The sequence below is a fragment of the Vombatus ursinus genome, unplaced genomic scaffold (genome assembly GCF_900497805.2).
Source record: "Vombatus ursinus unplaced genomic scaffold, bare-nosed wombat genome assembly UNPS02003292.1, whole genome shotgun sequence".
In the NCBI taxonomy this organism is placed as follows: domain Eukaryota; kingdom Metazoa; phylum Chordata; class Mammalia; order Diprotodontia; family Vombatidae; genus Vombatus; species Vombatus ursinus.
In genome coordinates this window covers 3,233,354-3,244,795 of record NW_020943070.1, presented here as the reverse complement: position 1 = coordinate 3,244,795, position 11,442 = coordinate 3,233,354, and the positions used below count along the sequence as shown (strand labels likewise).

The 11,442-nt window shown below is 49.7% G+C and overlaps 1 protein-coding gene across 1 annotated transcript; it reads right to left on the bottom strand.

Annotated features, from left to right (window-relative positions):
- Positions 1-5,838: 5,838 nt before the first annotated feature.
- KCNJ4 (potassium voltage-gated channel subfamily J member 4) lies at positions 5,839-11,242 on the bottom strand. Its single transcript, XM_027874176.1, has 2 exons — positions 11,206-11,242; positions 5,839-7,731 (listed from the first exon to the last, which is right to left on the bottom strand). Exons 1-2 carry the CDS (start codon positions 11,238-11,240, stop codon positions 6,354-6,356), a joined length of 1,413 nt encoding a protein of 470 aa, XP_027729977.1. The 5' UTR covers positions 11,241-11,242; the 3' UTR covers positions 5,839-6,353.
- Between the last annotated feature and the right edge of the window lie 200 nt (positions 11,243-11,442).

The following is an 11,442-nucleotide window of genomic DNA, read 5'->3' as shown; positions in this document are numbered from 1 at the left end:
ATCCCCAGGTGGACCCCTTGGGGGCTGGGGGGAAGAAGGGGGGTGGTTTTGTACCTCAGCAAGGCTGGCTCTTGGATGGCACACAGCCGGTCCTGCAGGCCTGCACTCCAGACCTCAACAGAGCACTGCAGATTTACAGTGATCAAACCTGACCCTAGAGAAAGGGTAAAAAACTGTACCTACCTTGCAGAAGTGGGGGGCTATGGGTGCAGAACACTCAGTACATTCTACTGTCAGGCTTTGCCAATTTGGAGCTATTTTTTTCTTGGTTTCCCCCCCAAAAATTTCTTATAAGGAATGACTCAATGAGGGGAGGGCAGGATATATTGGGAAATCAATGCATTTATAGTAATGAGGCATCATTTTTTTTAAGTACCCAACGTATAGGGTTATTATGAGGCCAGACAGCACTTTCTGAATCTTAACGGCTATAGAGATGTCACTGTTCTTATTGCTGATATTAGCAACGACGGCGGCAGAGGCTGAATGTTAGAGACCTGACCTGGGGGGAGTGGGGAGAGACTACCTAAACATGAATTAGGGTTATTCCTTACTTATCATTGCTCTAAATTGTCCCTCCCAGTAGGAAGAGGCTTTCTTCAAGATGTCAGCTGCTAAGACCTGCCAGGGAGTGCCTAGCATCACCGAATCCTGGAGGAGGAAGGGAAGCCCAGAGATGAACCCCAGGTGTCCACAAGAAGCTGCTCTACAATGCCCTGACAAGGACGTTGGCTTTGAATACCTCCAGTGACAAGGAGTTCACTACCTACCATGACAGCCCTTTTTGTTTTGGGACAGCTCCCATTTTTAGGGAAGTTTTTCCTGACATCCTAAATCTGCGCTTTGTACTCGATCCCATCCCCCCATGTTGCTCCAAATTCTGACCTCTGGGGACAAATAACAAATCCCATCACTTTTCCATGTGACAGCTCTTCAAAGACTTAGAAGACAGTTGAGCAGCCAATCACCGCCTTGTCTTGGTTCCTAGCCTTCCTCTATGGGGTCTTAGAATTAGGAACGTTAGAGGCGGGAGGGGGCTTAGAACAGGGGATGTCAGAGCTTCGGAGGGATGTTAGAACATGGAATGTCAGAACTGGGAGAGGTTTTAGAACAGGGAATGTCAGACCTGAGAAGGAGCTTAGAACAGGGGATGTCAGAGCTATGATGGAGCTTAGAACATGGAATGTCAGAGCTGTGAGGGACCTTAGACCAGAGAAGGTCAGAACTTGGGAGGGATGTTAGAACATAGAAAGTCAGAGCTAGGAAGGAGCTTAGAACAGGGAATGGCAGAGCTGGGAAGGAGCTTAGAACAGGGAACGGCAGAAGTGGGAGGGAGCTTATAACAGGGAATGTCACATCTGAGCTTGAGGCATGAGGGCTGTTCTAGTCTGTCCAGGCCTGCTCCGTCCGCTCATGACTTGCCCACTCAGCTCCCGTCCCAACAGGGCCCTGATCTCCAGCCTCCAAGGTGGCAGCCTGCTAATCTGATCAGTCCATCTCTGCTGCCGTGTTAATGGCCGAGTGCTGCCTCCCTGGCCGGATCTCCTCACTCACACCAGTTTGTCTGGCTCTTGTTCCTGTTTCTTTATTGCCACCTATTGAAAGTCTACCTCTCTTACTAGGCCGCCTCTTCCAGGCAGTCTACCTTGATTTCCCACCCCCTTCCCTACCAGAAGTGACTTCTCCAGCTCCTTACACCCTTTATTCTATTGCCCTTGGTGGTACACTTATTTCTGCTGTTGGTCAGCTCAGCCTGCTGTCTGCCTTTGGTCCTTGCTTTGTCTCAAACTAGTCCCCTCACTTCTCTATTATTCCATCTGTAATATGGGTGTCTGAGTCTCTCTATTAAGGTCAGTCCATTGGTGATAGGATCTCCTGCCCTGGGTTCAGTTATCATCCCACCCTAAGATAACTCATATATCTACAAACCAAACCATTATCTCTTTCCTGAGCTGTGGGTCCATTTCTCCAGCTGTTTGCCAGTTATCAATACCTGCATAGCCTGTAGGCAGCTCAAACTGAACATCTGCAAAGCAGAACTCATCATTTCCCCCACTTAAACCCAGATCCCTTCCCCTTCTCTCTATTTCTTCCAAAGGTGCTGCCGTCTTTCCAGTCACCCAGATTCATGGCATCCTCAACTACCCTGGACTGTTATATTCAATCAGTGCAAAACATCTCCCCTCCTTTTCTCCACTCTCATGGCCAATGCCCTTCATTCAGACCCTCATCCTCTGTCACCTGGGCTGCTGGAACAACCTCCTAATTAGTCTTCCTGCCTTCTCCTTCTCGCTTCCAGAGTGTTTTCTGGGCTGTCTTCTGCAGAAAAGACCCAGATTTCTACGGGGCAGGAGCTTACTAACTGCTTGTAGAATCCTTGAACTGCTCACCCCCAAGGGTTTGCTTGAGATAGTGCTCTGTAAATGGATGATTATGATGGTGATTACATTAAATTGAAAAGTTTTTGCACAAACAAAGCTAATGCAACCAAGATTAGAAGGGAAGCATAAAGCCATGAAACAATTTTTACAGCCAGCGTCTCTGATAAAGGCCTCATTTCTAAAATATATAGAGAACTGAGCCAAATTTATAAGAATACAAGTCATTCTCCAATTGATAAATTATCAAAGGATATGAATAGGCAGTTTTCAGATGAAGAAATTAAAGCTATCTATAGTCATAAGAAAAAATACTCTATATCACTATTAATTAGAGAAATGCAAATCAAAACAACTCTGAGGCACCACATCACACCTGTAAGACTGGCTAACATGACAAAACAGGAAAATGATAAATGTTGGAGAAGATGTGGGAAAATTGGAACACTAATACATTGTTGGTGGAGTTGTGAAATGATCCAACCATCCTGGAGAACAATTTGGAACTTTGCCCAAAGAGCTATAAAACTGTGCATATCCTTTGACCCAGCAATAGCATTTCTAGGTCTAGAGACCATAAAAATGCGAAAAGGACACACATGTACAAAAATATTTATAGCAGCTCTTTCTGTGGTGGCAAAGAATTGGAAATTGAGGGGATGCTCATCAATTGGGGAATGATTGAACGAGTTGCGGTTTATGAATGTAATGGAATACTATTGTGCTATAAGAAATGATGAGCAGGCAGACTTCAGAAAAACCTGGAAAGACTTATACGAACTGATGTTGAGTGAAGTGAGCAGAACCAGGAGAACGTTGTACACAGTAACAGCCACACTGTATGATAACTAACTTTGACAGACTTAGTTCTTCTCAGCAATGCAAGGATCTAAGACAACTCCAAGGGACTCATGATGGAAAATGCTATCCACATCCAGAGAAAGAACCATGGAGTTTGAACGCAGATCGAAGCTGACTATTTGCTATCTTTTCTCCTGTTGTGTTTTGTTTTCTCTTTCTGGTGGTTCCTCCTATTGGTTCTAATTCTTACTTACAACATGACTAATGTGAAAATATGTTTAATATGAATGTATATTTAGAACCTATATCAGATTGCACGCCATCTTGGGGGGGAAGAGGGAGGTGAGAAAATTTAAAACTAAAAATCTTATGAAAATGTATGTTGAAAACTAAAAATAAATTAATTAATTTAAAAAAAGATATTCACAAAAAAAAGAAAGTGCTCTGTAGATAAGCCAAATAACACTAGAGAGATGTGTATGCCCTATCCTGCCTCTGCACAAGTGGTCCCCCACCCCTGGAATTCCCTCCCTTCTCACCTCTGCCTCTTAAGAATACCTAGATTCTTTATGAGCTCATGCACCACCTTCTTCATGAAGCCCTTCTCTGTCCTCCCCACACTCCCCACCAGCTGAAAGTGCCTCCCAACCCTTCACCTGCAAATTACCTTGACTATATATGCGGTCTGTCTTAATAGAACATAAGCTTATTGTGGTCAAGGATACTTTCATTTTTGGGGGGAGAGGCTAGGCAATGGGGTTAAGTAACTTGCCCAAGGTCACACAGCTAGTAAATGTTATGTGTCTGAGGTCAGATTTGAACTCAGATCCTCCTGAATCCAGGGCCAATGCTCTATCCACTGCGCCACCTAGCTGCCCCTAGATACTTTCAATTTTTACTTTTGATGAACCCCTTCACTTCTCTGTGACTCAGTCTCCTCATCTGTAAAAAGAAGGGGCTGGACTTAATGACCTCTCAGGTCCCTTTCAGCTCTAAATCTCTAGTCCTACAGGATCCCTTTCTAGTCTTCCCTAGGGTGGGGTCATTTCCCCTCTCCCCGTGCCCCAATTTCCTCATCCATATGATGGAGACACAATCTCGCACACTACTGCCTCCAGGATTGTGGTGAGAAAAGGGCCCTAGAAACGTGAGTTCCCAAAACACTATTTCATAGGGATCAAAAGGGGTTAGGGAGGAAAGGGAACAAGCATTTATTAAATGCCTGCTATATATCAGGCACGACGCAAAGCCCTTTCCAAACATGAAAGCATTTCGTCCATGCTAGAAACTGCAGAACCTCAGGACACAGAGCTGGGAGGGACCTCAGAGATTATCCAGGCAAAGCCCCTTGCTTTGAAAATGGATACACATCTGGGCATCACATTGCAGTGTCCAGAGGGAGGCAATCAGGACAGTAAAGGACTTTGAGATCCCACTATTTAAGGATCCGTCACAAAAAATGGGGATGATAGGGCAGCTAGGTGGCGCAGTGGATAGAGCACTGGCCCTGAAGTCAGGGGTACCTGAGTTCAAATCCAGCCTCAGACCACACACTTCACATTTACTAGCTGTGTGACCCTGGGCAAGTCACTTAACCCCAATTGCCTAAAAAAAAAAATGGGGATGATGAGCCAGGAGCAAGGGAGGCTCCCAGGAGCCCTAAGATGTGCCTCAAGCATTTGGAAGGCTTCCATATGGAAGAGGGATTGGATTTGATGTGCTTGGCCCCAGAAGGCAGAACCAAAAGCCATGGGGAGATATGCAAAGATAAATCGAGTTTCCAGTAAGGAAAAGTTCCCCCCATTGGAGCTGTCCAAAAGGCTGCCTTAGAGGGACATGTAAGTTCCCAGATACTGAAGGCCCTTCAGCAGAGGCTGGTTAGTTATGCTTGCCCAGGTAAGGGTTGGAAAAGATGGTCTCCAAGGCTCCTTCCAATTCCTCAATTCTAAGAAACTGAGTCCCAGAGCCGGGAAGTGGCTTCCTTAAGATCTTCACAGTGAATAAGCAGACCTAGGAATCAAAGCCAGGTCTTCTCTCTCTGTCTCCAGTTCCCCTTCCACAAACCCTGCTGCCTCTACATGGAAAGGATTATTATTATTATTACATCCTATTGACCCCTCCTGCCTCTGCCTTCTTCCTCCCCTCTCCCCCCAGTTCCCAACAAACAAGCCCCCAGGAGGATGGTAGACATGCCTCTCATACTCTAGGTCTCTTTCTCCCTCTCCTTTTGGTCCATGTGGCTCCAAGAGGATTGGATACTTTATTAAAAATAATTAAAAATCCCATTGTACAGATGTGTGTGTTGGAAGGGTAGAGAGGAGGGGCAGAAGCTGAGAGTGGGCAGTTGGGGGACCAGCAGAGGTGGGGCTGGCACATGAAGGGAGTGGCACTCCAGGCCTGTCCCTGGGGGCCTCCTGGGTCGGCACCGCCTCATTCTGAGATAGCCCAAGGACCACCGGCTCTAATAGCCAGTCCATGAGGGAGAGGAAGAGGGGCCTGGCTTCATCTCCCCATCCCGCCCCTGGAAATTGAAGAATCTGGGTTGGATCTTTCTTGTCTTTATATATATATAATATATATATATATATGTATATATTTACAAAAGGATGTGTGACAGGTCACAAACATGCAAGGTCAACCTTTCCTTCTACTTCCCCCAACCAGCCTTCCAGCCCTGGCCTCTGTGTGAGCCTCCTGCCCCCATATCTGTCCCAGGAACCTTCCCAAAGTTCTCCAGGGCAATTGGGGGCATGTCCTGGAAGGGCCTAAGGGTGCCATGTTGGGCAGTTCTGGGTGCCCAAGTGGAGTCAGGCCCACAGCAGTAGACGGTGTGGAATGGTTGACTGGGCAGAACTCAGGGATAGGGTCTTCCCTGTTGTCAGGGTCTAATTCTTGAGCACTGAAGTGAGAAGGCAAGGGGGATAGACTCCTGCTCATACACTCATTTCTCATGGCCCCAGGTGGCCACCAGAAGGGTTCCTATGGCCTGGGTGGGTTCTGTCCTTGGGAGGGAGGAGCGTTTGTCCCATGGATACTGAGGGAGGGAATGTTCATGGTCTGCTGGTCCTTCTCCTGTCTAGAAAGGGGGATCTTCCCACAAGGGGTCAGGGAATGGGGGTACATCAGGGCCTGAGGTGACAAGGGGGACACAGGGCTAGACGGGAGGGCAGGAGGTCAGATGGCTGACTCCCGGCGGTAGGAGATGTTGTCGAGGGGCAGGGTGGACTGCATCCTCTCCAAATCCAGGTGGCTCCCAAACTCCAGCATGCGAATGATGCCGCCATCTTCCTTGGAGCCGCCCTCCAGCCCCAGGCCAGCTACGTCCTCCTCGAGTTCATCCTCCTCCTGGCTCATGAGTGCCAGCTCGTTCTCATAGCAGAAGGCACTGGGCGGTGGCGGAGGGGCAGGAAGGACCGTGATCTTGCTTTCCTGGAGCTCCCGGGCCGAGCAACAGGGTGTGCCGGCCACCTCGTAGGTCTTATGGAAACGTGAGTAGTCCACCTTGTAGTGACTCTTCTCCTCAAAGACCACGGGCTCAAAGCGGTGGCCCCAGAGGATCTCGCTGGCCAGGTAGGAGCTGCGGGCCTGGGTGGTCATGGCCGTGGCCTCGACCATGCCCTCCAGGATGACCACAATCTCAAAGTCCTCTGACTCCAGCTCCTCTTTGCCCATGCCATAGAGGGGGCTCTCCTCATCGATCTCATGGACAATGATGATGGGGGACACCAAGAAGATGCGGTCCAGCCCAATGTCGTAGCCCACATTGAGGTCCCGCTGGTCCAGGGGCAGGTACTCACCCTCCTCTGTCATGTACGGCTTGATAAGCTGGGCCCGGACGTGGGCCTCCACAATGTGGCTTTTTCTTAGGTTGCCCACCCTCCACATGAGGCAGAGCTTGCCATCCCTCACAGAGATGACAGCATGGTGGCTGAAGAGCAGCGTCTGGGCCCGCTTCTTGGGCCGCGCCATCTTGGCCATGATGGTGCCGATCATGAAGGAGTCAATGACGCAGCCCACGATGGACTGCACCACCACAGCCATGACAGCCAATGGGCACTCCTCCGTCACACAGCGAAAGCCATAGCCAATGGTGGTCTGAGTCTCCACTGAGAAGAGAAAGGCTCCCAGGAAGCCGTTCACATGCATGATGCAAGGCTTCACAGCCGCAGGTGGTGGGCTCCCGCCTCCCCCGGGGCCTGCTCCAGCGGGTCCGGGTACTGGGGCTGGACTGGGGTCCAGGTCGCCGTGGAAGAAGGCAATGCACCAGAAGAGGAGGCCAAAGAAAAGCCATGAGACCAGGAAAGCGGCGGAGAAAATCATAAGCATGTACCGCCAACGCGTGTCCACGCAGGTGGTGAAGATGTCGGCCATGTAACGCTGGGACTTGTTGCTGAGGTTGGCAAAGTAAACGTTGCACTGGCCATTCTTCTTGACGAAGCGGTTGCGGCGCTTCCGCCGGGGGGCATGGGGCTGCCCGTTCCGGCTGTGTCCGTTCATCCCGCCCCGGGCAGAGCTCCAGTGGCTGTCCTCACCGCCTGGGATGGCGCTGGACCTGGAGAAGAGATACGGTGGCCAGACGTTAGGGGAGCAGAGAAATGAGAGTTAGCCAACGAAAGGAGGAACCACAGTCATCTGCCGGGAGGGAGATGTCCCCCAGTGGAGTGAACAGAGTCAGCCTCAGAGCCAGGAAGATGGTTTGGCTGTGTGACCTTGAGCAAGTCCTATAACCTCTCAATGCTCTAGAAAACCCTACAACAACAACTAACATTTATATAGCACCGCGCTAAGCGATTTCACAAATATTATCTCGTTTGATCTTCACAACCTCCCTGGGAGGTCCATATTATTAATCCCCATTTTATAGATGAGGAAACTGAGGCAAATAGGATTAAGTAACTTGCTCGGTGTCACACAGCTAGTAGGTGTCTGAGGCTGGATTTGAACTCAGGTCTTCCTGACTCCAGGCCCAAGGCTGTATGCACTGCTCTGCCAAGCTGCCTCTATTCAGACTCTACGTTGTAGGGTAAGTGACGGGGAATTGGTGAAGGGCGCTTCCTCACTGGAAGTACTCTACGTGGATGAAAGCACAGGTTGGTTCCCAAAATAAGTCACTCTCTGAGTGACACTCAGTCAGGCATGGGCTCCTGCAGGGTCGGGGGCTATATCCCTTTTGTATCTGCATCCCCAGGGGTCAGCAAGCCCGTGCCTGGCACGTAATAGTGGGCACTTAATAAATGCTTGCTGAGGGGTACCGAACAGAAAGATAATAAAATGATAGTGATGCTAATAAATCCCCTGCCTGTGTGCAATGCTGTGGTATTTGGAAGGAACTTGGATGTGCATTATCTCACTGGATAAAAATAGCTCCTGTTTCTCTAGGGATTTGATGTTTCCAAATTGCTTTCTGAAGCAAAGCCCTGTGAGATGTGTTAGCAGCACAACAGTTATCAGCCCCATTTCACAGATGAGGAAATGGAGGCTCTGAGGGAAAAGTGACATGTAGAGTGGAAGGAAGCCCTGGATGGGGAGTTGGGGATCTGCTCCTTCCTGCCTCTGTGGCCTGGGATAACCAAGTCCCCCCTTCTCTCTAAGCCTGCGTTTCCTGCCTCTCTAATGCTGGGAAGTCGGATAGGATGGTTCCTAAGGTCGAATCCAGCTCCAACTTTCTCCCACATAGCTGGTAAATGCCGGTGCCCACAACAGAACCCACGTGTTTTTATTTATTCCAAATCCAATGTCTTTTCTCCGCTACATTAAGGCTCTGGGCGGAAGGCAAGGCAGGGCTTAGATTTGGTTCCAGGAGGCCAGGGCTGGGCTAACAGGACCTCACAGAGACAGATTTCAGCTCAATATGAGTTCTTCCCAGCAACAAGAGCTTTTCCAAAGGGAAGTGGGTGACTCAAGACACAGAGAGGTCTCTGCTAAATGTGGAGTCCAAGAAGAGGTTAAAGAAGCAATGGCTGGTTAGAGATGTCATGCAAAGGTATCATGCTACGGTGTGGGGGGAAGAGATGACGTCCTTCTGAAGTCCCTTAGGACTCTGAGATCCCCCTTCCACAAATGAGCAAACAAGCCCAGGAGGGAGAAGTGATAGAGGGTATAACAATGGTGATAGCAGGGATGGTGACAGAGATGGTGGTCATGGTGATAATGGCAAAGATGGTGACAATGGTGTCATGGCAGTCATGGTGACAATGGCAAAGATAGTGATGGTGGTGATGGTGACAGAGACAGGAGACATGGCGGTCACATTGACAAAGGCAAAGATAGTGATGGTGGTGATGGTGACAGAGACAGGAGACATGGTGGTCATGGTGACAAAGATGGTGATGCTGCTCATAGGGACAATGGTGATGATGTTGCTAGTGGTAGTGACAATGATGACCATGAGGACAGTGGTAATAATGATGGTGACAAGAGGATGACGACCATGGTGATAATGACAGTGATGCCTGTAACAATGGTGGCGGTGACAACTATGAGAACAATGGTAATGATGATGGTGATGGGAAGTAGCAGCTGAGGTGCTGGTGTCCATGAGGGTGATGGAGAGGTGACCTGGCCACAACTTGGGGGAGCCATGGGAGTGAAAGCACAGACAGTTAGCCCCTTCCCCTCAAGGCTGCCTCAGCCATGACAAACACGTCCTTTGTCCCTCACTCCCCCATCTGTCTGGAGCACAGAAGGAGGCAGCCAAAGGACCTCTCCATCCCCCGGGCCCTGCCTGGTGCCAGCCGAGTCTCTGCCCCCAGCAGGGCCAGGGTGGGCAGGGAGGAGGAGGCCAGGCAACGGCTCCCAGTAACATTTTGGCCCAGAATTATGGAAGGCTGGGAGTTTCTATTTTCTGTTCTATTCTTCTTGTTGATCTAATTGTGTATCTGTAGCAGTGTTTATACACTTCCCCGGTTCAGGACAACTCAGTTGCCACAGCAACAGTGCGGCTGCTGCCGGCGTCCAGGCTTAAGAGGCAGCGCTGTAATTTAGAGATCAACAGCTCAAGTGGTGGCAGCTTCCCTGGGAGAAACTCTCCCCACCGTCTCCCCACCCAACCCCCCTTCCCTCAGCCCCTCCTGGCTCCGGGTGTCCGTGTCCTCGCCGCCCACCCCTCGTTACAACAGCAGAGAAACATGACCATCACTCCTCTGTGCCAGTCTATGTCATCACCACCCCGCTGCAGCGGCTATTAGTGCTGAGGGTATGGGAGTTGGGGTGGGAGAATAACGGTAAGGAGGCAAGGGTGTGGGCTCAGCCCTCAGAATTATTTGGGGAGTTGAAGAGGGTTGTTACTTGCAGGTTCCTGCTGTATGCTTCAGTAAAACAGGCAGAATAGACCATTATTCCGAAGACACGAGGCAGGTTGCCCTGCCCCCTCCTGAAAAGCTTCCCCTCTTTACTGTCACTGTGCCTGAAATTCCACCATTAGAGCCACAGAATGGAAGAGCTAGAAAAGGACCCAGACACAGAGATCCACAGAAAGTGAGAAATGGAAGGGTTAGTAGAGGACCTCTAATTCCAATCTCTTATTTACAGAGATAGAAACTGAGGTCCACAGAGGGGAGGTGACTTAACCAAAGCCCCAGAGGAAGTTGGCCAGCAGAGCCAGGACTGAAAGCCAGGTCTTCTGGCTCCTAGCCCTGGATTTTCTCTATAATACATCATACTAGGGATCAATTCACTTCAATCCTGAAGGTTCTGGGGGTGGGAAGGATGGTTCCAAAGCCCTGTCAGAAAGCTCTTGCTTCTGGGAAAGGGGAAAACCACCTGCTTGTATTAACTGGCACCTCAGCTGGAATTAGCTGGCAGCCAGGCAAGGTTAGGAAGGGAAGAAGGAGAATGAGTGGGTAGATGGGAGAAATCTCCCAATTTTGTAGCACTTCGGGGGCAGTGTGTGGGGCAGAGAATGACACCGCCCTGAGGGCTAAATGACCCCGCATCAAGGGCTGTTTGCATCCACTTCCCAGGAGTCGTGCTGGGGACACAGCTTCAGCCCGGGAGAGGGGACACTCCCAAGCAATCAGGTGCTCACTTTCCCTCTCTCCTCCAAATGTCCTTCTGCTCCATCTCCAAGTGAGAAACTGGGGTTGGACGGTCTCTAAGATGGTCATTCCCAGCTCTTACAATCTATGTTTGCAGGCCAATTCAGTATGCATCAAATGCTTGCTGTTTCCCAGGCTCTGTAGTAGTGACAATGATGATGATGGTGATGATGATGATGGTGATGATGGTGATGATGATGATGGTGATGGTGATGGTGATGGTGATG

What these genes read in the sequence shown, in the direction of transcription:
- KCNJ4 (XM_027874176.1), bottom strand. Translation starts at nt 11,240, where the DNA reads ATGGAGCAGAAGGACATTTGGAGGAGAGAGGGAAA. An exon ending in ATTTGGAGGAGAGAGGGAAA is followed by an intron (nt 7,732 to 11,205) that starts GTGAGCACCTGA and finishes TCTCTTCTCCAG; the next exon opens with GTCCAGCGCCATCCCAGGCG.